Source organism: Carassius carassius, chromosome 7, assembly GCF_963082965.1.
Source record: "Carassius carassius chromosome 7, fCarCar2.1, whole genome shotgun sequence".
NCBI classification, from domain to species: Eukaryota; Metazoa; Chordata; class Actinopteri; order Cypriniformes; family Cyprinidae; genus Carassius; species Carassius carassius.
In genome coordinates, this window is record NC_081761.1 from 15,215,939 (window position 1) to 15,241,640 (window position 25,702).

The 25,702-nt window shown below is 36.5% G+C and overlaps 1 protein-coding gene across 10 annotated transcripts in view; it reads left to right on the plus strand.

Moving 5' to 3' along the window:
• Window positions 1-25,702, plus strand: part of slit2 (slit homolog 2 (Drosophila)) — a 78,469-nt gene that overhangs the window by 38,593 nt on the left and 14,174 nt on the right. For 3 of the 10 annotated variants that reach the window (XM_059554008.1, XM_059553998.1, XM_059554002.1), the window contains exons 5-28: window positions 4,302-4,373; window positions 4,828-4,899; window positions 5,646-5,717; window positions 7,143-7,318; window positions 7,790-7,922; window positions 10,935-11,006; window positions 11,110-11,181; window positions 12,552-12,623; window positions 13,921-14,064; window positions 14,453-14,616; window positions 15,057-15,080; window positions 16,843-16,993; window positions 17,262-17,336; window positions 17,899-18,042; window positions 18,237-18,380; window positions 19,482-19,648; window positions 19,884-20,016; window positions 20,269-20,337; window positions 21,319-21,390; window positions 22,329-22,400; window positions 22,500-22,571; window positions 24,289-24,452; window positions 24,850-24,974; window positions 25,427-25,524. In XM_059554008.1, coding sequence (XP_059409991.1) covers window positions 4,302-4,373; window positions 4,828-4,899; window positions 5,646-5,717; window positions 7,143-7,318; window positions 7,790-7,922; window positions 10,935-11,006; window positions 11,110-11,181; window positions 12,552-12,623; window positions 13,921-14,064; window positions 14,453-14,616; window positions 15,057-15,080; window positions 16,843-16,993; window positions 17,262-17,336; window positions 17,899-18,042; window positions 18,237-18,380; window positions 19,482-19,648; window positions 19,884-20,016; window positions 20,269-20,337; window positions 21,319-21,390; window positions 22,329-22,400; window positions 22,500-22,571; window positions 24,289-24,452; window positions 24,850-24,974; window positions 25,427-25,524 — 2,559 coding nt within the window. The remainder of the gene's footprint in view (window positions 1-4,301; window positions 4,374-4,827; window positions 4,900-5,645; window positions 5,718-7,142; window positions 7,319-7,789; window positions 7,923-10,934; window positions 11,007-11,109; window positions 11,182-12,551; window positions 12,624-13,920; window positions 14,065-14,452; window positions 14,617-15,056; window positions 15,081-16,842; window positions 16,994-17,261; window positions 17,337-17,898; window positions 18,043-18,236; window positions 18,381-19,481; window positions 19,649-19,883; window positions 20,017-20,268; window positions 20,338-21,318; window positions 21,391-22,328; window positions 22,401-22,499; window positions 22,572-24,288; window positions 24,453-24,849; window positions 24,975-25,426; window positions 25,525-25,702) is intronic. The other 7 variants (XM_059553999.1, XM_059554004.1, XM_059554000.1 and 4 more) reach the window with 4 other exon arrangements.

The window sequence follows — 25,702 nt, forward strand, 5'->3', positions numbered from 1 at the left end:
ATCAGTGTGTCTCAGCTGTCAGTGGAGCCAGTCTACCATATATAATGGGAAACAAAATCACAAATGACAAATTATATTAAAGTCACAATAAAACAGAATGAAACAAATTTTTTAGTCCATACTGTGACATACCTCCAAGTGTTACAGATTATTGCAAACCTCATCAGTTGTTGAAAAGAATATGAGTATAGGATGTTGCACTCCAAAATGAATGCAGCCCCTTTTTAGAGGGACAACGTTTAGGTGGACTAAGTCTGGAGTCTGGAGAAGTCTGAGAGGAATGTCATTTTCAGCAGCAGATCCATTATGACATTTGCATGAAAGATTATGTCAAAAAAAAAAAAAAGACAAAAAAACAGTGAAACATGCATGTTCAAAATAAGATCTACATTGTACAATTGCAAAATAGATAGAGTGCATTTTCGTTCCAACTTTAAATTTTACATAATATTTATGAACGGGAACTGGTACAAGAAAACTGCAAAAAGAGAAGGAGTATCAGCCAATTTAAATAAATCAAAATCGCCAAAAATCTGGTGATTAATCGATGCTGTTTAAATATGTGTATATAACTAAAGTTAACCTGATAAGGAATAAAGAAACAACCAGAATGTGAAGAAAGAAAAGTACAAGACTTGAAAAATGGTGTACAAATGCAGAATGAATCAACTTGCAGTCATACCGAGCAGACACGCATTGGCAGTGAGAGTCTATTTTACCCTGGCTCAAATTTAAAATCTTTACACACGCCGTCTGAGTGAAATAACCGTTTCCGATGCTGTCCAAGCAAATCCAAACACTTCCAGCTCTGATGTTTGTGTTCTTATCGTATCATTTGGTGAGATAGTGTTTCTGGTTCGTCATACTGGTGGTAATGTAACGTTTGCTATCAAAGGCTCAAGGATGTGATAGCATCTCCGTCTGTCTGTTCTCTCTCTCACTTTCCACTCATTCCAACCTATCAGTTTTCCCTCTCTTTCCTTCCTTCTTTTCCTCTTTATCTTTGTTGAGCGCTATGTGGTAATATAGTCTCATTTTTGTAGAATTTCTAGGTTTATTCCACCACAGATTTATTAGGGTAAAAACAAAATTTCGTTTTAGAAAAGTGTTGTTTTGCTAAACCACAGTGCGATGGAAAAAAAGGCAAGCATCCATTTAAAACAGTAACTTTAAGACCAAGCAGAGTGCTTTGCCAATTGGTTACTTAAAGTCTCGAGGCCCAGGACAAAATGTTAAACGGTGGGCCCCCTTTTCCAATAAGAAGGCTATAGCATAGTGCACTTTAGTGGGCCCCCTCGTCACAGGGCTCGGGACAACATTCTTGGTTTCCCTTCCCCCGACGACGGCCCTGGTCGGGAGTGGACGGAACTTATTAGTGAATGGAGCAAATCAGTTACGAATACAGGGCAAAAGTCACACTGCATTATTAAAATTCATCAGCCAAATATATAATATGTTTCATTATGTTTCCCCCACCAGCTTTGATATTGAATCAAAATATATAGTAAATCACTGACAGGATTTAATTGTCATTTTTAATAATTTAATGATATTTTTATTAATATTTAACATTTTTATTCAATATTAATATAATTCTGAGCCATTGCCGCCTGTATAACCTTTAGGAGGTTAATAGACATAATTAAACCTAAACAAAAACGTTTAGTGTAAAATGTTGGCGTCTGTCCGTGGTTGTCCATGCAGGTAAGATTGTACTGCCCCCTAGTGGATGAAGATTAAATCCATCACTGCGGTTACATGCAGACAAGTGTGTGTGTGTGTGTGTGTGTGTGTGTGTGTGTGTGTGTGTGTGTGTGTGTGTGTGTGTGTGTGTGTGTGCGCGCTTTTGAGAGAATATTTTTTTATATTATAATACCTGTCTGTCTCTCTGGCATTTTCATTTAAATCCTGCTGCTCTGTGATTGGTGCTGTCATGTGCCACTCATGAAAATGACAATGGCATCTCGATGAATAGAGCTCTCAACAGACAGACAATCTATCTCTGTCTGGCCTGACCTTGCCGCACACACACACACACACACACACACAGACCTGATCTCTTACGGTCAGTGTCTAGTTTTGGGAGACTAAGTGTCTGTCTCTCATTATGATTGACGGCTGAGGAATTTGACTGACAGATCTGGCTAGCTAAACCGGCTATTCATGATCTGTAAGGGTCCCATGCTGTGTGTGTATGTGTGTGCGGGTGTATGTCTATAAATGAGAGGGTTGTCTTTGAGAGTCTGCTTTGCGTGAGGGAAGACACTTCATTAAAGTCACCCCCTGCGGAGACGCACACACAGGAACCCGCACACATGCACACTCCAAGGGTGCAAAGGTCAACCTTTGGGAACTGCTGAATGGAGATTCGATCACGTGACCGGGACTTAAAATCTGATCATGTGAGCCCTGAAAAATAAAATCTAGCATTTTTTTAGTGGCTAATCATTGAAAGGAGTAAGTTAATTGATGTTAATTAGTACAGGTGGGCTCTTCATAGCTCGTCATTATATACATTCACACTGTAACTGGTAACAGAAAGAAAGAGACACATTGATTAGATTAGAACTTCTCTCAGTGTTTTATGGTTTGATATGAGTTTTTTTTCCCACAGCAGGAGAAAAGAAAGAGTGAAAGTGACAGCAAGTGAAGGACAGAGAGTGGGATGAAAGCAGGGATTAAACTTCTGTTCGTTTTTGTTCATTTATTGAAAAGAGAAAGAGAGCAAGTGAAGCACTTCCTCTGAAGGTGCTCAGGGGTCATCATTCAACACTCTTTTTCTCTCTTTAATTCTCTTACTCTTTTTCTGCTCTTGATGCTCTCCTGGGTGTTCCACACTATGATGCCACCGAAGTTGTATGTGTGTGTGTATGTGTGTGTGTGTGTTTGTGTGTGTGTGTGCGTGTGTGAGCCTCCCTAGTTGTCTAGCTCACCTCCCACCATGTCTTTGTGTGTGTGTGGTGCTTCATTCGATGTTAGTCACCCTGCTGAACTGGAAACAGGTTTTTTTAATTGTTTGATTTTATTTAAATAGTTTGTCTGTGTCTGAATTCGTCTTGCTGTCATATGGATGACAGCTGGAATGTTTGTGCTGTAATCCAGAAGTACGTTTGATCTCATAAATGCACGCACAGATTGGTGTCGGTGTCCTGTACAGGCACAGATGAACCTGATTAAAGACGATTCCCATTCAGTTCACGCTCAAGTCATGCCAAGATGACATTTTTAAAGAGCGCTGAAGACTTACCCAGGCTGTTTAAATATCTGCTCTGATGCCTAAAGAACCTGGGACTTCAGTTAGAAATGTTTGTTTAGTCTCATCATAACTGGGTGCATTAGAGTTTGGTGTGTGCATATTTGTTAAGTTTCTTCTTTCAGTAAGACTTTATTTTGACGGTTCCTTTTAAGCATTCTGTTGACAATAAGTAACTTTGCACCTACATGTCAATTTACTCTCATTAGATTAGACAGTCTGCTTAATATCTGCTAACTCTTTATTGTGATGATCTCATTACAGACATTCTACTGACTATAAATAACTTTGCTGGTACATGTCAACTTATTCTAACCCTAACCCTACCAGTCTACTAATACTCTACTAACACTTTAATGAGAGTTAGTAGATATCTAAAGAAATATTACTTACAGTCAACAGAATGTGTTAAAGGGACCATCAAAATAAAGCGAAACGCTTCTTTCAGCTGTTATATACAGTATCGGGTTATATTCAGCTGATAAACGTTGCTTTTGTAAATAAACATCAATATTTGATAGTAATAAAGCGTGCTCATTTTGTTCTTGTTTTTCTTCCTGCTTTCTTTTTCTTCTGTTGTTTATTTTATCCCCGCTGACAGTGTCTGGACATGTATAGTGTCAGTAGTATGAATGTTGAATACTACTGTATGTGAATACTACTGTTTTGTTTTATTTGAACTTTCTCACAGTAGTGAAGTGATTAATTATATCATCCCTTTATTTTTCTCTAGAACACTGTCTTCTCTGTCTTATTTTTTCTTATACTGACCATTTATCTAAAACTCCAAGGGGGGTTGATTTTTGGGGTTTGAGACCAATTTTAGGATTCATAAAGCATTTATTTTCTCGTATGGTGAAATACTCAGTCTTTGCCTATTCTGTTATTTTTGGGTAAACTAAAATGTATAGTTAAAAGTCTCCGTCTGCCTTTGCTTTTATTGTACATTCATACAGAATGATACACTCTGCTTTAAAGAGATCTACATGTCAGTATCTGTCTTTATAACTGCTTATGAATGTTTATGTTCTTTTTCTTTATTTACCAGTGACCTGAGTGAAAATCAAATCCAGGGGATTCCCAGAAAAGCATTCAGAGGAGCTACTGAGATCAAAAACCTGTGAGTCTTCTGTATCTTTTTTGTGAAATAGAGAGAGAGAGAGCTTTGAATTAATGATTGTGTGCTTTAATGAGATGCCCAGGCAAACTGACCATCTCTCTCTCTCTCATACAGACACACACACACACAAACCCATATAGGAGGAGTGGGCAGTGCAGGTAGACAATAGTGGAGGAGAGCACAGCAGACAGACAGAGAAGAAAGAATGGAAACTGAACAATAGTGATGAGGGGAGAAAGAGAAAATAAGAGAGAGAGAGAGAGAGAGACAGATTGAATGACAGGAGAACGAAGGATGTGTGGGTGTGTGTGTGTGGGTGTGTGTGTGTGTGTGTTTTAGTAAGGATCAGTAGTGTTTATGAAGGCGTATTACTCTATTACCATAATCACTGAACACCAAGCAGAAGAGCCGACATCATCATCTTCAAACATTTTCGCTCTGTTTTTTCTCTCAGGCAGCTGGACTATAATCAGATTTCCTGCATTGAAGACGGAGCATTCAGAGCTCTGCGGGACCTAGAAGTACTGTAAGTGTATTACATGTGTGTGTGAACTTGTGTGATTGTGTTCTGTTGAATTAAAGCCACTGCAGAGATCTTTTTAGATATCACAATGTTATTAGACTTGGGTAAAAAGTGGGCCACACAGGTTTTGGGTCTGTTCCTGTTTTGATTTTTACATTGAAATTGATATTAGAATATCGTATATTCATGTTAAATTGGTATGTATTTGTCTGTAGGTGACATGCTGTGTTTGGCTGTCAGATCATGCCTGCTGAGTGTTGAATGATTGTATAAAATGCATACCTGCTTTTAAAAGTTGGATTAGTGGAATGATCCTGTTAGAGAGAATGGAATCAATTTTACTAGGATTATTTTGATGCTTTGTGACGAATGGACAGAAAATAATTTATGAGCTGTATTAAATATCAGATGTGCATCTATAAAGTGATTCCCTGAACATAACCACATACATGCATGAAGGCATATTGATATACTGAAAAAAGTTCAGTTCTACACATTTATGTATGAAATGTTGTTATAGGAAAACATTAAAAGGATAATTCACCCAAAATTCTGTTATCATTTCCTCACTCTCAAACTATACCAAAGCATTTTGTCATACAGAACAGAGTTATTTAGTTATTTAGCAGAATGTCTAAGATGATCTTTTCTATACTGATCATATTTATATAGCTGTGGTAACAATTCGCTTTCCATCAGTGAAATATTCCTCATTATTCCTCATATCTTTCTCTTTCTTTGTTTCATAGCACACTGAACAACAACAATATCTCTCGTTTGTCAGTGGCCAGTTTTAACCACATGCCCAAGCTTAGGACATTGTGAGTATTATACACACACACACGCGCACACACACACACACACACACACACACACACACACACACACACACACACACACACACACACACACACACACACACACACACACACACACACACACACTGCATTAAACCAGTTTTTCAGACTGCCGTTGGCATGTTATCCAGCACTTATCATGCTGGCCCTTAATAAGTGTGATTATGAGGTAATAAGGTGTAATAACTACATTAATATGTATGTTTCATTAGCATACATTTTGTAGATTGGAGTCCTTTGAGTGTGATCATGATTTAATCCTATTTACGTGACGAGCTAAAGTAGGTAATTGCTTTATCGGTATTCTGGTCCTTGTTAACTAAACATCAGCAAAAGTGAATGCCAAGATGGGAAGGACCATTAAGACCATGAAACCTATACCATACAGTATTGTTGTAACTAAAACTAAAGGTATTAAAAATAATTTTTGCTGATTGAAATAAATCTGAAATAAAATAAAATATAAATATTAGATAAAAAGCATACAAAAGCACATAACAAAATTACTTAAACTGGAAAACTCTAAAAGTTAAAGATTGTTCAAAACATTAATAGTTATTATAATAGTATAGAAATAACACTAAAACTAAATTTTGCCGATAGTTACCCATTTTTTTCCATGCTCATAGGTAGGAGTTTAATAGGGGTTAAACGTAATTGTTAAATGCAAAACAAAAATAAATCATATAGCAATTCAGTGACAAGGTAATATAGAAGTTATATTTATCACCTTCTGTTTCTGTTTCAGCAAGTTGATAATATAACATGATAGCACTGTAAAACTTGAAGTGGTTTAAATGTTCTGCTGCATTTCATTGAACTGCAATGATTTTCGTCGTTTTAATTCTTGACCCAACCTATACAAAAGCCTTTCCAAATACCATTGGGAAGGAAATAATTATGGAGACAGATAAAACAAGAGCAGTCTATTTCAGTGCTTTCTAGCTCTGTTCAATACGAAGTTGGTCACAAGTCACTGTGATGATTTCTGCCATGACAAAATACCCCACAAAATAAACTCTATCCTCTCTCTGAACACTTGCTCTACTGTCATGTCATGTTGGAAAAGATCATTGGCTTGTTACTTCAGATTTACAAAGCCAGTTACACTAAATATGCTTTATATTTAGTTGTAATATTATTATTGTTAAGAGAAGGACTCCTAAAGCTGCCGACCACAGAGAAGCACCAGAGTCAACAGAGAAATCATTATGTGTGTTTGCCTGTTGTGTGCAAGTAAATGTCAGTAATTAATGAACAAGAAGTGGTCAGATGCAAAGTTGATAATACTGTCTAACACACATGTACACTGTTTTTTTCCGATGTACAAGCTTAGACAGCCATTGGACCTTCAAATGACTCTTTCTCTCTCACTCTCCATCTCTCTAGTCGTCTGCACTCAAATAGTCTGCTATGTGATTGCCATGTGGCCTGGCTCTCTGATTGGCTGAGACAGAGGCCCCGCCTTGGCCTCTACACACAGTGTATGGCTCCGCCCTCTCTGAGGGGCCACAACATTGCTGAGGTTCAGAAGAAAGAGTTTATGTGTACAGGTAAATTTGCGTGTGTTCTATTTGTGTGGTTTGTTTACAGGAGATTACAGAGCTTGTGAGTATAAAGAGAATAAATACATGGATTTGCTGTTTTGTCTTGTCAAAGCTTTCATATTCTGTTCATTTTTCGGCTGTTCTCTTTCTTTGCCCATGCTTTCAAGACTTCAGCGAAGGCAAGTTATCTGTGCTGAAATAACATGGGCAAAATGTGTTTGTTTGTTTGTTTGTTTGTTTGTTTTTTTTGTTTTACTTCAAATTGCATTTAGTTGCAATATGCAGTCCACAACTTTCTTGCTTGAGAAAGTTTTTGTTGTCATTGTTGTTTTAAATTTAATTCAACCTTCAAACACAACCTTCCTCTGTGTAGCACATCCCCCTGCATCCCTGTCATCTCTGTGTGTGTGTGTGTGTGTGTGTGTGTGTGTGTGTGTGTGTGTGTGTGTGTGTGTGTGTGTGTGTGTGTGTGTGTGTGTGTGTGTTTAGGGCCCCAGTCACACTCATCCTGTAGTGTGCTGCAGTGTCCTGAGCTGTGCACCTGCAGTAATAATATAGTGGACTGCCGGGGGAAAGGACTGACTGAAATACCCACCAACCTGCCAGAAACCATCACTGAAATGTGAGTGAGGAGCACACACACACAAACATTTATTTAGCTAGTTTATCTAAATTTGATCTATTTTATCTATATTTGTCTAGATGGGAACATTACATTGACTTTTATTGTTTTTAATAGAACTATTTATAAATGTAACCTTAACAGGGTTTTAAAAAAATCGATTTTTGGGATATTTTGTCTGATTTAGCTCTTTTCTGGGTTCAAATTTTTCCCTAAAATATGGATAAATAGGTACACACACAGACACAAACACACACACACACACACATTCCCATATGCTTCTATTGCTCATAGAGTATACTAAATATGTTCACAATACACTAATTAAATTGTGCCGCTAAAATGCTTACATTTTATATGATAAAAAATTATATTATATATAACATAACAATATTATATTATATTATATTTTATGTTATGTTATGTTATGTTATGTTATGTTATGTTATGTTATATTATTAATAAACAAGGAAAGAATAAGTGTAAAAAACAAAGTTCTATGTAATTGATTATATAGATATTCAATAAACATCACTGTCTATAAGGTATCATACTGATAAAATGATAATTATAATTATAACAACACAGAATATTAAAACACAACTTTTATTATATTATATTATATTATGTTATGTTATGTTATGTTATGTTATGTTATGTTATGTTATGTTATATTATTAATAAACAAGGAAAAAATAAGTGTAAAAAACAAAGTTCTATGTAATTGATTATATAGATATTCAATAAACATCACTGTCTATAAGGTATCATACTGATAAAATGATAATTATAATTATAACAACACAGAATATTAAAACACAACTTATTATATTATATTATATTATATTATATTATATTATATTATATTATATTATATTATATTATATTATATTATATTATATTATATTATATACTTTCCTGTGTTTTATTAGTATTAATAACTTTTATATTATTTCGTGAAAATTCTGTACCTGTTTCTGGATCATTTTCCATTTGAGAGTATCCATAAAGGAATAGTTAGGTTAGAAACACACTCACACTCACACTAATGTACATTAGAGCTGTCACCTACAAGACTACTGTATGTTTATACAGAATGCCTTCCTCAGTCTTGTATTTGGTTGAGTGTAATGGTGGATTTGTTTGGCACCAGTCTGATGTCTGCTTCCTTTTTGACAGATGTAGCTTCCACACTCCACAAACACACATACACACAGTCAGGGTTGTATCTATATCAAGTATTTTAACTACGGAGGCCATGCTGAAGTCATGCGCATTAATGCAGTGTGGAAATGGATTTATTTTATCAATGGCATCTCTTCTGTGAGCCAGCGCTCTGCCAACGGGGCCTGGATTGAGACGCCACATCTTTTTTAAACTGTTGTGCCTCTCACTGCCAGGGTCATTGTCTATCTTTTTTCTTCCCTAGTTTCTAGTCTCTCATCCCTTGGTTTTTCTTCCTCTGAAAGCCGCATGAAGAGCTTTGGCAGATGAGTCAGATTATCTCATTTGGCTCCAGCTGATTGAAATGTGTGTGTGTGTGTGTGTGTGTTCGTCCACCTATGCGGGAGCCGGTTTTCATGCTCTGTCAACTTTGGAGAGCTTATCTGATTTATGACATATTTACTGTCAAAGAGAAGAACAGATATCTAGAGAGAGACAGCAAGAAGGCGAGCCTTTAAAAATAAGCATTGCTATATGATGAATGCTGGAATACTGAATGAATAATATATTTATGATTCTTATTACTTGACTTGGTAGGAAAATTACAGCTTTTATTCCACTTATACAACATCAACCTTTTATCACATTTTGTGTTAAAATGTAAATATAAAATTTTTAATAAAAACATTTTTTTTTTTACAGTTAAAATCATTTCTTTTCAGGGTTTTACTGTATTTCGATTTCGATGTGTGCATGTGCATTTGTTCAAAAGTACAGTCAAAACATCAGTTTTGGTTTTTAACTGAAGAAATACACTAAATAATCAATATATAGAAACCTGTTATTGAAATAACATTAAATAAAAAAAAAAAAAAAAAACAGGTGATTTTGAGAAAAAAAAAATTGAAATAAGGAATAAAGCAACATTTGCAACTGTGAGATATAATCACACTGTGAGATAGAAAGTCATAATAAGAAATAAAGTCGCATTTATGAGATACAAAGTCAGAATTCTAAGAAATACCATAACAACTATGAACTATAATGTGTCAGTAGTGACAATAATGAGAAAAAAAATCATTATATTGTCTTTATTATTATAATTTATTTACTATTTTAGTTTATTCTGAGTGGGTAACAGGCATCATTATTTAATTATTACTAAAGCAAAAGTATCTGAGAGATAAAGTGAGATTGTCCCATTAGGTGACCCACTCCATATATATTAAATCTTATAGCAGCCTTATCATGTGACCGACTTAATGTTAAATACAACAGTTTTGCTACTAATGTAACCGATACTAATATAACCGTTCTTTTCCTATGCAAAAAATAAATAAATAAAAAAATACAATAAAACTGAGTGCGCTTTTAAGGCAATGTTGAAATTTCAGTGTTTTCATAATTCAATTTTTCATGGAACACAGATGTTGGATTTGTTCTTAGTCTGACCAAATCACACAAGCACACACTCATCCAGACATGAGCCCTGTCTCAGACTGGAACTACAGCAAACAGACGCAGCTGCTACACTGTGATTAAAGTCATCCCAGACATATTGACATTAATCTTACATTTGTGCCTGTCACATTGATTTCCCCCCACTTTTGTCTTGGTACCCCTCTTATTATATCAAATGTCTGTATGACAAAAACAGACTCTAAACCCAGAATTAATGTCCAAGATGTAGCATTCCAAATCAGTCATCGCTCATCTCCCAGCAAGCTTTTCCAATAACTCCTCAATACTGCAGTCAGTGCCTGTCATTTTCCAGTTAGCCTCACCTGGATTATTCCCTCTTCCACGTTCCCTCCGTTTGCTGATCTGGTTTATTCTCTCTGTTCACAGCCGACTGGAGCAGAACTCCATCAAGATTATTCCACCAGGAGCATTCTCACCTTACAAACGGCTGCGGAGAATGTGAGTGTGTGTCCATGTGAGCACACATACTGTACATACATAATCACACAAACACACTCATTCCTCATCTTTCTCTCATTTTCTTGTTTTTTGTGTTTTTTAGAGATTTGAGTAATAATCAAATAACTGAATTGGCTTCAGACTCCTTTCAAGGTCTCCGATCTTTGAATTCTCTGTAAGTATATATATGCATATTTGTGTGTGTGCGTGAGAAGAGAATGTAAGAGTTATATTAAGCTTCCATCATTCTTTCAATTTTTGATGCTCTGACTCATTCAAGCTTTTAGAGAACAGAGATAAACCCCTGTAGAGTCTGAGTCAACGTAACCACCATTCAAAGATACAGGACATTTTCATTTCAATAGATTAACAGTTTTAAAGAGTTTTATAAATAAACTGAACTGATTAGAACTGATCTTATGAGGAAATGCATGTATTTTACAAGGTGGCAGTTTTTTACGAATTCATACGATGTGACTTGTTTAAGAAAAAGTATGCAAGTAAGCTTGGTAAATGCAAGACAAATGATAAATCTATGCTGTATATGGCTAAACCCTTAGAATATGAAGCACACTAATATGAGCTCTTGTTCAAATACATTAAGCTGTTTGTTTTGGCCTGGCATCAGTGTGTAAGTTTTAGGGGGATGGGTTGTATATGTCTTTCTTGCTTGGTCTCTGTATTTTTTTTGGTTTACTTTACTGACCGGGTTCCAATGAGCCAGAACTTAGTGGGCGGAACAGTTCTCCCCCTCTCTGTCGTTCCCTTCGGACCAGCCTCTTAGGAACACCAGCCAGCCATTTAAAATCTCTCCTCCTGAAAAAATACAATTTCAAGCCAGAAGAGTGATCCAATGTGAAACATAAGCGAACACACACATGCAAGTCCTGACATGACATCACAGTAATGATGAATATTTTTTTTTTGATGCTTATTTTGGGGGGAAATCTGCCTGTTAACAGAATTGTGTGCTACAAACTGAGAAGTAGTTTAAAGAATAATCAAATTAGTCAAAATATTGAATGTGTAAACATACAAAAGTACAACGTGAAAGACAGATGCTCTATATTTTGAAGCTTTTTTGTAAAGTTTCTGTGTGGGCTGCATATATGTAAGATATCAGCATTATAGCCAAAGCCACAATGCCATTATTCATTCTAAAATAAAAATGCCAAGAAATGTTCAGCCCTCCGTGGCTCTTTCAGATTAGTCCTGAATTTGCCAGAATTCATCACCCATTTTTACAACAACATCAGTCTGTGTAGAGTTACAGCCCATTAAGATAAAGTAATGAATATGAGATGTAGATTAAGAAGATTATTGCGTATATGTTTTTCATGATTTTACCTCATGAATCTGGGTCTGTATGATTTAATTTGTTTTTAAATATGATTCGTCACTGGTTGCACTGGGATGATTTGTGGTGGTGCATCTTGTGCTTTGTTTGAGGAACCATTTCTGATGAATGGTTGTGTGTGTGGGTGGGTAATGAACATCTTTAATCTTTGCTTTTATTCAATGCTCCCTTGTGTTTCTGCCTTCCAGGGTTTTATATGGGAATAAAATCACTGAACTTCCCAAAGGCCTTTTTGATGGACTATTCTCATTGCAGCTACTGTGAGTAATGCACATTTTATGAATTTATGCTTGAAAATGCCATGAAGGAAGGGCGTTTATTTCTCTCTGAGTGTGGGTGGGTCAAGTTTTGCCAAGTCTGAGGACCAGCCATTGGAAAATTATTTAATAATCATACTAAATAATGACTCAGTTAAAATGTAATAATGCCAAATGGTTTGTGTGAACGGAATTTCATGAGCTCAAGATACCAACATTTTAGTAGTTGATATCAGTGCCAGAGTAATTCTCAATATCATCTTAAATACCACAGCAAAAAAAAAGAAATGAATATGCTATTAAACACCGTATTGTGGAATTTTACCAGTATTTCTCAGTAAGTCAGTATTGCTTCAATGTAACAGTCAGTAATAAAGAAGGTAAGAGCGGTATTTTTCCTCTTTTTATTGTCAATATTGTCATTTAAATTAGTGTTAATGACATACACGATAGAGACAAGTACATTAGGCTGCATTTAAAGTCTACTATTTTGAGACAAATATTTTTAATTTTAATATCCAGTTAGTACTGTAATTTTGGTACGGGTAGCCCAGTGTAAAAACAATAGGTGCTCACATGATTGAAAAAGACAAATGTGTGTGTGTGTGTGTGTGTGTGTGTGTGTGTGTGTGTGTGTGTGTATGTGTGTGTGTGTGTGTTTATGTTTGCACCTTGAGGATAGGACCATAAGCTGGACACATTTGCCTGATGACAGACAGCACACACATACTGTACCACATACTTCTGCTGTATGTGTGAATGTGAGGAGCATGTTTAGGAAATACTTGTTAATCCAAGTATTTATAGGGTTTTAATAAGACCATAAGAATTTGGGGCTACTACAAAAAATTACAACCTCACATGAGCTCAGACCGTGTTGAAAGTGAATATAGAAAGATTGTAATCCCTCTCACTCTTGAATTATTCAGAAATAACTTAATGTGAAACAGACATTTGTGTATGGTATGCTCACAAATATAAAAGTTTAGTGCCAATAACTCCCATCGCACACACAGTTTTATTGCTTTGCAGGAGATGCGGAAAATATAAATCCTGTTTATACGAAAGCTGCTTTGTAAAATAAAGCCTCTGTTTATTCACAACTTTGTTCGCCTATAAGGCACTGTAAATGAGTCTGGAGACCGCATGGATTTTGAGTCTCGCTCATTCGGTTGTCTAGAAATGTTAATCTATTTGCATATGGCATTTATACTTTCTCAATTTACAACTCATGTATAGATTTTCCTGTTTGCCTGAGAGATTTATGTGAAATGTCACATGCGAATGTTTATCCCAACAGGTTGCTAAATGCGAACAAGATCAATTGTTTGCGCGTAGATTCTTTCCAAGACCTGCAGAATCTGAATCTTCTGTCACTTTATGACAACAAACTCCAAACCATCGCAAAGGGAACCTTCTCTTCTCTCCGAGCCATCCAAACACTGTGAGTTACAATAAGTAACATTTGTTCCCCAATAAACTTTTTTTTGTCTTAAGTATATTTACATCTCAAAGAGCATCATCTCTTTGTAATGTCATCTTTACTTATTTTTGCATTTATATCATCTGCATTTAGACAGTGTTTATATGTAAGCATGAAAATACATAGCTGCATTTATTTTTTTAAAAGGAGGTCCCTTGTATAATCATATTTGAGGGAATTATAAAATGTCTTGCTATAGCATATTAGGCCCATGTATGATTAATGGCTTGCAGTCAAATTTTAGGTTGGTCAATAGGTTGAGAGTAAAACATATTTGTTTTTTCAAGAAATGTTTAACTTTATTTAAGACCGTCATTCATAATTTTGTTGAAAATTTTATGTTTATCAGTCATTTGGCCCAGAACCCATTTATGTGTGACTGCCATTTGAAGTGGTTAGCTGACTACCTGCAAGACAACCCGATTGAGACCAGCGGAGCTCGATGCACCAGTCCCCGTCGGCTTGCTAACAAACGCATTGGCCAGATCAAGAGCAAAAAGTTCCGCTGTTCAGGTACATACAGCTATGAAAATCGGTAGTTCATAATATGTGTAATTTTTTTCAAATTGCCAGACTGGCTTACAGATGCTAAGTCTTGACCCTGCCACTTCCTGTCTGTTCCTGACCATGGACTTTAGCGTCACTGAGAATGTGTGTGTGTGTGTGTGCAGTCAAGGGTGTTAACATCTTATTCAGCTTTCACTTACACAGACATATACACAGTTCTGAGGGTCTCAGCATGAGTTATCTTCTCCTGTCTAAACAGATTATAAATCAGGATTCAAATGTGTGTGTGGGGGGTGGAGTATTATTAGTTTACTGTCTGTCAGTTGAGTATTGATCGCTGTGGTGTTATAAATGAGCAGGATTCTTTGATCAATATTCATATTCATTTATTGATCTACATACACACCACTTTCCTCTCAATTTTCTGTGTATCTCTCTTTGTTTAGCTAAAGAGCAATATTTTATACCAGGTATGTTCAGCTACTAAACATTTTGTCTGTGTGTGTACTGCACAAAAGCCTTTGGACTACTACTCTAATGCACGCAAATGACATGCACATTATTATGCAGAGAGAATTTTGCTTTATTTGCATAGAAGAGCAAAGCATAATGGTGCTGTGTTCTTGTGTAGACCATGGGTCAATGACAATACTCGTAATCTAATCAGACTCAAATAAATTATTTAAAAATTTAGCAAAAATACAGTAAAACAGTAGAATTGTCCAAAATCTTCTTTACAGAAAAAAAACAAGGTGACCCTCTGAACCCCTCCAACCAGATTTTGTTTATAATTTTGTAAAAGTCATTTGCACATTTTAATGTATCCTTACTGAATAGAAGCTGAATATTTATTTATTTACTTACTTACTTACTTACTTACTCTCACACTCCCTTACTGGACCCAAACTTTTTATTGATAGTATATATATAATGAATATAATATAACTTGTGTAAATATGTAATTAAATGTATGTTTTTCCTAAAAAAATATTATTTGGCTTTATAAAAAAACATAAAACAACATGAATACTATAGTTATAAGAACTGGGCATGTGCTTTAAAACAAAAATACAAATACGGCCGTTTGTTGCTAGAGAGCAAACATACAGTGGTGCTTCAGTCTAATGTTAATTTGTTGTCAAACCTTCACCAACCTGATCAGTGTCACTCTTGCTATGTGCATGCTAAAAAATAGCACACAGTGGCATGGATCTAAGACACGGGTTTTCCAGTGTTCGCAGGTATTAGGGTATGACTGTTTGAATGTATTACATATTGTCTCTCTTCCTTTCTCGCACACACACTCAGGGATTCATCATATCAATAAGTGTAAGTAACTGACACAAGACCAGTAAGACGTCACCCAACAAGCCCTTCCCCCCTCACCCCCAACCAATCACAGACCAGGAACCCAAATATATGTGAAAATGTGCTCAGAGGTTTATGAAGCACACAGTGTGAATTGAACCTGTACGTGTGTGTTTGACTGTGCCTATAACTGCTGGTTCATGTTTATTTACTGTACAACAGCTGCAATATTCCTGCCACACTCTTCTGTTTCTCTCTTCTCTTTTTTTCTCCTGCATATCTCCTCTCTCTACCATGTTCTTTATTAGTTTATCATAGCTAAACAAATTACTTTCTCATTCTTTAGCTCTCAATTCTTTGTTTCTCTTTCTCTCTTTCTCTCTCTGTATCTTGTGGAGGAAATTCAGCGGGGTTTTCCTTTGTGCTTGATCTAACCATGTGGTTGCAGACTCGGACTAATACATGGTTCTGTCAAGCACCATGGAAGGTCTTGCAGCATCTACAGCATGGCAAGCAACAACAAACAACCTTTGTATGTGTGTGTGTGTGTGTGTGTGTAAATGTTTTTGTCTTAATTTGTATGAACGTGCAGTTAAGAATATGTGCATTATCTCTTTGCACTTATAAGCATGTGTCTGTGTGTCTGTACACAACTCTCCAAAGTCATGGCTAGGTCAGCATGGCTTTATGTGTTGTTAAGGATGATAATATCATAATTGCCATGGTGATAACTGAGTTTCCTCTGGTCTAGCACAATTAACATTTAAGGTCCTCCTTCCTAGTGACCCTCTACTTTTACCACTGTACCTTTTCACCCAAACGTACTCCTCTCCTTCTCTCTCTGTCCTCTATTTCTCTCATACACACTTTATTTGGGATTGTGTGGGGTGTAATGGTGTGATGTCTGTGTGGTTATGTGTATAGGTGTGGAAGACTACCGATCAAAACTAGGTGGGGATTGCTTCGCTGACCTGGCGTGCCCAGAGAAGTGTCGCTGTGAAGGAACCACAGTAGACTGCTCTGGTCAAAAGCTCACAAAGATTCCAGACCACATACCTCAATATACAGCAGAACTGTGAGTGTCTCCCATTTAATAAGGTTTAATTCAGCCAAAAATTTAAATTCTGTCTTCATTTACTCACTAAACATTGTCTACTCATTCCAAATCATAGAAAGTCCATTTCAACAAAACTTTGACATTTCAAAAAGTTCATATAGATTAAATTCTGAATAGTGCACAACCTTGCTATACATTATTGCTTATAAACATATAAACACATACAGATTAATTAATCAACAAATGATTTATTGTGTTCTGTGTGTTTCATTCGTTTTCTGTGCAGCCGCTTGAACAATAATGAATTTACAGTGCTGGAGGCTACAGGAATCTTTAAGAAGCTTCCTCAGCTACGCAAAATGTAAGTCTCTTTCTGTGCCTTTGTCATCTGTCATTATAAAGTTAAAGGCTGGAATACACTACACGACTTTTAAAAACTGATGAGATCTTAAAATACTGAGCATCATACAATTACCGAATTTGTAATAGTCTCAAAAGAAAAACTGGCCATCATACACTAAATGACTGAGGATCATGCACTACCAGACTTTAAAGTCGTTTCGATCACAACGAATCCATGCAGAAACATGCGCGTTGGTGTTAGGAGATGCGTGACAAATGAAAACAATACACGATCTAAAATCGGCTTAAAATATCAAACATGTTTGATATCCTCGGACTGAATGGAATCATAGTCTGAAGCTTAAAAAACAGAGTCTGTGACCATCATACACTATATGATTGTCTATGAAATCTGTTAACTTAAATCTACAGACTGACTTTGACTTTCGCCAACTAGCATCAACTTCTCCAGACTGTAAATCAGCAGAAAATCGGGGCAAAAATTATGTAGCGTATTCCAGCCTTTATGCCACCATCATCAGGGCACTCAAAGTACCATGCCAACTTGCTTTGTTTTACAGCAATCTTAGTAATAATAAGATCACAGATATTGAGGAAGGCACATTTGAGGGGGCCACTGGAGTGAATGAACTCATACTGACGAGCAATCGCTTAGAGAGTGTCCACTACAGCATGCTGAAAGGCCTCAGTGGCCTCCGCACACTGTGAGTATCACATGCTTGCACACTTGACTGAATGACTTGATTGAACTTCAGGACAATGCATCCAGATGCTGTCAAAAAAAATATCTAGGTCTAGATTTTATTCTCAGGTGTGGGCACATTGGTCTGTGTTCCAAACCAAATCCGCAGCTTCTGGCGGTTTTAAATGATTATGTGTGTGTGTTTGTCATGTGCAGGATGTTGAGGAGTAACAAGATAAGCTGTGTCAATAACGGTAGTTTTACTGGTCTGAGCTCTGTGAGACTGCTCTCCCTCTATGATAACCTGATCACCTCCATGTCCCCTGGAGCCTTTGACACACTACATTCCCTCTCAACACTGTGAGTATCAAACCACAGTATCAACAGAGTTTTGTTTTGTTTCAGTAAAGCTGTCCCAAAACCGAGCTAGCTGCCTAAAAACAGTAGGTGACTGTCTTCTGAAAGAACATCCTCATCTTAATGACCTGTTCACACTAAGAACGATAACTGTAATGAAAACTAGAACACAATTTATATTAGCATTCACACCAATGCACAATAACATTGTTTATTGTAAGCACACGCAGTAGTTATGTCTGCTGCTTTAAATGTTAAATTTTATTAAAGTTGGGTGGATTCTTATTGGCTGTCAATGCTATAATGTTCATCAGAAGGAAAAAAGAAATAATTCAGTGAAGTCATTCCTCTGTTTCGTTATTGTTAAAGGTGTTGTATGGACTTCTTTGTTCTAAACAGAAGTTGCATAATTGCTAAAACCTTGTAATTAAGGCTGAACACAAAAGAAGATATTTTGAATAATTTTGAAGAAGCAAACAGTTGTGGTCCCAATTGACCTCCATAGTAGGGAAAGAAATATTGTGGAAGTCAGTGAGGACCATCAACTGTTTGATTACCAGCAATCTTCAAAATATCTTCTTTTATGATCAACATAAGAAAAAAAAAAACAACAGGTATGAAACAACATGAGGGAGAGTAAAGGATGACACAATTTACATTTTTGGGTGAACTTGTCCCTTTAAGTGTCCCTTTAAGGGGGTGACCAATATGAATCAATCTACATAAAAAGAAAGTGTTTCACTCAAATAGCATTTTACACAGAAAACTGGACTTAATACAGATTCACATTAGCAACTTGATAAGTTAACTCCATGATACTTATGAAATTATGAAATTACAAGAAAAAACACAAATACTAGGTTAAAGCAGTGAACTTAAAAACAGGTCACATTGTTACTTATTTAACACAATCTGAGTTTATTTATAATAAACATTTCTCTCGCCTCATCTGCCATCTGATTTGGTAAAGTTGCCTGCCTTTCAAGACAGTAGTGTGCCTACGCAAACAGCTCATTAGGTTTTGAAACTGAGCTTTTGTTTGTGAGCTTCTGGAATGTTTTACTAAATATTTGCTAAATATTTTTTTCTTGTGTGATCCCACAGGAACTTGCTGGCCAATCCGTTTATCTGTAACTGTCATCTGGCCTGGCTAGGGGAATGGCTCCGTAAGAAGCGGATTGTCACGGGTAACCCCCGCTGTCAGAGCCCATACTTCCTTAAGGAGATCCCTATTCAAGATGTGGCCATTCAAGACTTTGCCTGTGAAGACGGTACGGCAATGAGTGTGTGTGTTTTGGGGGGGGGGGGGGGGTACATGTGTGTTAGAAGATCTTGTTTCTAGCTCCTAATAAGTCAGTGTTATCTTTCCTTTACACAAACTCAGGCAAGCTTACGAAAACAATCACTTTGGCACATCGAAAAGCTCATTTCAAATGTCATTATTCTCGGCCTCTGATAAATGAGAACATTAACACGATGATTAATTTTCTCTTCCTGTGTGTACAGGTAATGATGAGAATAGCTGTTCACCCCTGGCTCGCTGTCCTGCTGAGTGCTCGTGTTTGGATACGGTGGTTCGCTGCAGTAATAAAGGACTTAAGGTTTTACCTAAAGGCATTCCTAAAGAAGTTACAGAACTGTGAGTGTGCACACACACACTACAGCCTCAAACCTCACAGCGATTTCATAATAAATGGCCATTTCCAAAAATCCCCTTGTCTAATCCAAGTACACCTTTTTTGTAAACCCAACTGTCTCCACCAACATATCTGATGTCTGAAATAATACACGGCTGCTATATATACGTCTTTGAAGTTTCTCCCATTACAGTGTTGCTAATGTGCTATTTCCTCTGTGTTTGAGTAATAACTTGTTTGTCTTTTTCTGATAGCTATCTCGATGGCAACCAGTTCACGCAAGTCCCTCTGGAACTATCCAATTATAAACACCTCACTCTCATGTAGGTACAGCCCTCTCTGGAGTCACCCAATCACAAATACTTCACAGTTATCAGGGCCCTGCCCCTTTAAAACCAGCCAATCATAGCAGACCTGCACTATTTGAAATGGACAGAGTTCTGTACATATGGTGTTTGATCCATTTTCTCATCCAGCCAATGCCAGAAAATCTAAATGTTTGTAGCTGTAATTTGAGGGTTTATTTTGGCTTCTCCCCTTATTTCCTGCGCTATGAGAACATATTCCATCTCCACCAAGCATACCAAATGAATAAAGTACTAATTAACAATGATCATTATACAGCACACACACAAAAATGAAAATTTGTCAATTGAATATGATTGATTGCTCATTTTTTCATTCTACGTTGCTGTTAATTATTTTATGATAAGAGAGAAATACAAAATGTGGATCAGGATTAAGAACCTCTGGTTTTGAGTAATTTATAAGACTGTCAATGGTTTTTGTAGGTATTATTTTCATGAATGCAAATTTCCACAAAAGTTCATTCAAGTGAAGCAATGCATCTAAGATGTTGAATGCTGCTCTATGTTGTATTATGATTTCAAGTCTAACGCATTACTATTGTACATGCTTTGTGTTTGCTGTTTGCAGTTTTAAAGGTCACTGCATACTGCATTAAAGTTCAGCCGTCTTAGTGTCTTTAACATAGAAGTTTGCATGTGCATTGTCTTATGCCATGCATTAAACCATGTACAGTGTCATATGTAATTCCTTGCGATAATTATTTGGGATAATTACGTTTAAATATTCCAAAAAAGAAGAAAAAAGAAAAACGATTAATGGAAAAACTCCTACATATAAAGAATGTTTTGCTTTTTAATGCTATACAACATTGTGTTATTGCCATTTTCCCTTAAATGTTGGCTTTAAGTGTTTTTTTTCTTTCTTGTGGCTCATAACACTCTGCCTTTGTGTGTGTGCGTGTGTGTGTGCGTGTGTGTGTGTGTGTTTTCTTGCAGCGATTTGAGTAATAACCAGATCAGCACATTGTCCAACCACAGCTTCAGTAACATGTCCGAGCTGCTCACCCTGTGAGTGTCAACATGATCTATGGCTTCGGTTTGTGTGTCTGTGTGTTTTTTGTGGAAACACTAGTGTGGTTGTGTATGTCTGTAGCTGTGCATTGTGTGTGTGTGTGTATGTGTGCGCGCTTGTTTCTGTGGTTTATGAGGACACAAATTTGTATAATAACATTGGTATTACAATGTGAAGTTGATTTATGAGGACACTTTCAGTGTCTCCATAATTCAAAAGGCTTATAAATCATACAGAATGAGTTTTTTTGAAAATCTAAAAAAGTTTCCTCTGAGCGGTAGGTTTAGGTGTAGAGTTGGTATAGGGATAGAAAATATAGTTTGTACAGTATAAAAACCATTACGCCTATGTAGAGTCCATATAAACCATAAAAATGTGTGTGTGTGTGTGTGTGTGTGTGTGTGTGTGTGTGTGTGTGTGTGTGTGTGTGTGTGTGTCTTCTGGTATATATGGTTTATGAGGACACAAATGTGTATAATGACATGGGTCCTACATCGTAAACAAAGTTTTCCTGTGTTCCCGTAAAACAAAAGGCTTAAAAAACATAAAAAACTTAGTTTTATGAAATAAAAGAATTGCCAGTAGTTTTCTATAAGGGATAGGTTTAGGTGAAGGGTTGGTGTAGAGCGATACACAATACAGTTTGTACAGTATAAAAACCATTACGTCTATGGAGAGTCCCCATAAACCATAAAAATGTGTGTGGGTGTGAATTTTAACAGTGTTGTTTTTCTTGAAATTATGTGTGCACTAAAGTGTATGTGCAGTATGTATAAATACAGGGGTATTTAGATAATAATTAGATTATCTTATTGAATTTATTTCAGTAATTTATTTTTGAAAGTTGCAAAAAAAAAAATTACGTTTGTATGGCTTGATGCTTCTATGCAAACACGTTTTTGCAAGTACTGTAATATCTTTTGTTTCATCCCAGAATTTTAAGCTACAACAGACTGAGGTGTATTCCTGTAAAAGCTTTCGATGGCCTCAAGTCTCTGCGCCTGTTGTGAGTACCTCATTGATATGTGTGTGTGTTTGCTATTAGACTTTGATTTATGTGTTTTGGACTCTCTTGGATGGCTTCATTTCTCTCTTCTCTCTGCAGGTCTCTCCATGGTAATGATATTGCTGTGATCCCAGATGGAGCTTTCAAAGATCTGTCCTCGCTCTCCCACCTGTAAGTACCTCAGAATGAACACACACACAAGCACTTATGAGTGCACCAAATAGGTTTTGACAGCTGGATGTACTTTGGTTCTTTCTTTTACTCTCACACAACCACACTGACACACTTTCTTTGTCTGAACTTGGGGTTCTGCAGCCGCAGATTGCTTGAGTTCTCAGTCTCCCACGATTACCTTTTTTTTATATAAATCCCATGGATCAATTTCATAAGTGTAATTATGTCTGACAGCTGAGTAAAACAAATCTTCAGATTACTGCACACATGAGGTCATCAAGAAAACAATATCATAATGTTAATTGTTTATATATAGCTATTTATTAACTCTTTCCCCACCACTGAAGAGATATCTCTTAATTTAGAAGACAATGCTTCCTCTCCATTGAGTTTTTACGGCTTTTCACGTTTTTGCTGTTATACACTAAGGGGCACTATTACACATCTTCTGAATGAGTACAAAAACCTCCTGAACAAAAACACACATGAAAAGGATAGAGAAACGAACGATCTCTTATGTAAACAGATGCATATGAAAAATAACGCGATCATCAGCAATAGACAGCATATAAATGAAAACTGCATAATGTTACGTAAAATGTTGATCCAGGAAGTAGTATTTGTCTGTGCAAGCTTTGGAGGGGTTAATGGAAGCAATGCTTGATTCATGCTTTGATAATTGTACTGAATATTATCCAGATGTAGTTTTTGATAAAAATGCGATTGAACTTTTTTCTCAAAATTATGCATTTTTATGAAACCTCAACTGTTGATAAAAAAAGACTGCTTTAAGCTAGAATAAAACAGAATTAAAAATATATATATATTTTTTAAGTAGAGGCTCTATAGGCTTTATTTTGGTGTATTGTATATTCAAATATTCATACAGAAAAATATACTGGAGACCGTCAATGTTTAGTGAAAATCATAAAAATCGCTGGCGGTGGCTGGCAACTTTAAAAAAAAAAAATGCTGGCTGGGAAAAAAAAGTTAACCCCAAATTAAAGTCACATCCAGCATGTGGATTTTATTTGTTTTTATTTTTGTACATTGCTTCAAATAATGCTAATTATAATAATTTTCTTATTTTCTCTTTATTTTCTCTGTGTTTCATCAATTTAAAGTACTGTGAATTTCTTGACATTTTGCTATATAAACAAAATGGCAAGATATTGAACAATAGACTCTTAATAACTACAAACGTCCCATTAATATATATTGTCACACTGCCCAGCCCTGGTAAAAAGCCTATTTTGTCAACTGTTTAATTCAGCTCTGAGGGCTCTAAAATCCCTTTAATAGACCATTTTGTGTTTCATATGAAGTTAATATTGATACAAACGTGACTAAATGTAGTGATGTTCAAGTGCATAATTAGACTATTCTTCTCCACAAGTTTGATGCACTGAGACTGATTTGCGTACTGTTGAACGTGATAGGCAGGCATTACAGCATTGACAGGGCAATCAGCCAATCAGAGCAGCATGGAGGAACTACCCCCCATTAAACTCATGCTCTATTATAACTCAACGATCTGACACATGGCAGCTCCCTATGAAACTTCATCCGCTAATGTCACTGATGGATGGTGTTACTTCAGAAAAATGAGCCAATACACACACTACTTAATATCACTTTCATTTTATTTTTGCATCACTGATTAATTTATTATCCAATTTTTGGAGAAGATGTGTAATGTGTGTGTTTCCTGCAGGGCTTTGGGAGCAAACCCTCTGTACTGTGATTGTCACATGCAGTGGCTCTCTGACTGGGTAAAGAGCGGCTACAAGGAGCCTGGAATTGCGCGGTGTACCGGTCCTGGAGAGATGACCGACAAACTACTGCTGACTACACCCTCCAAGAAATTCACATGCACAGGTAAACCCAGCCGGACACTTTAGACACACTCGTCTAGTCACAGAGAGGGCATTAGTACTAACTCTAACACTAGCTTACGTGCTCAGATATTAATATTGTAAGTAATGTGATTTGATTGGTACATTTGTAGAGGTGCCGGGGACTTGTGGTTTTCCTGTGCCAGGTAAGGAAGTCAATAAGAGCCCAATCTGAGCTCCTAAACCCAGCCCCCTGTATCTGCCACCTAACCGTTCCTCAGAAATGAAAGTGACTTGTGTTAGTTGTGAGCCAATTTTGTGATGCTTTACCTGTTCAATCCTATGTGTATTTGTAAGTCTTTGCTTGTATACTTGTTGTATTTCTGTTTGTGTGTATAACATGCTGTGTAATTTCTTCTTTTCCTTTGCATTTTGCATAGGTCCTGTGGATGTGAGCATTTTGGCAAAATGTAATCCTTGTTTATCCAACCCTTGCAAAAATGACGGAACCTGCAGTAACCATCCTGTCGATTTTTACAGATGCACCTGTCCATATGGTTTTAAGGTACTAACACACCTAAACACAAACAAGACCATCTCATTAGCGGTCATGTTAAGGTATTAAACATCATACCCACAACTTGTTTTACACCATTTGTGCCCAGGTGGTACATGATGGGATTATGTGTTATGTTCGAGGAAAGGAGCGCTAATACTTTTGAAGACAGCAGACTTTTCACATGACAGGCAGATAAAATAGCAAATACATAAAAAGTGATAGAAGGGGAACTGGAGTCATATCCAAATTATCTTCCAAAAATGATGTAGTTTCATCTTGCTCTCTGACTATATAAATTTATTTTCTAAACCTGGAATGCCCTGAAATATCTGCATGCGTGTATATGCTCACTCATCTGTATAAAGTAACATATGTACAGTACAGTACGTGGGGAAAAGCAAGTATGGAAGATTGATGTGGGGATGTGGATTTGTAATGCAACCTGCTTGTTCATATAGGGCCAAGACTGCGAGGAACCGATTCATGCATGCATCAGTAACCCCTGTCAGAATGGAGGCACCTGTCATCTGAAGGATGGAGAGGAGAACACTCACTGGTGAGACAGACCTTGATCATCATCATCATCGAAATTCGAAACCTTTTTAAAATGACAACTGATATGTATATGAGACCGATAAAGAACTCATGTATTCAGGCCATGTTGAATGTGGCTTTCATTTAGTACATTAAGTAAATGCTCAGATGTGTGTGCGTGTGTCCCTGTTGCTCCAGTA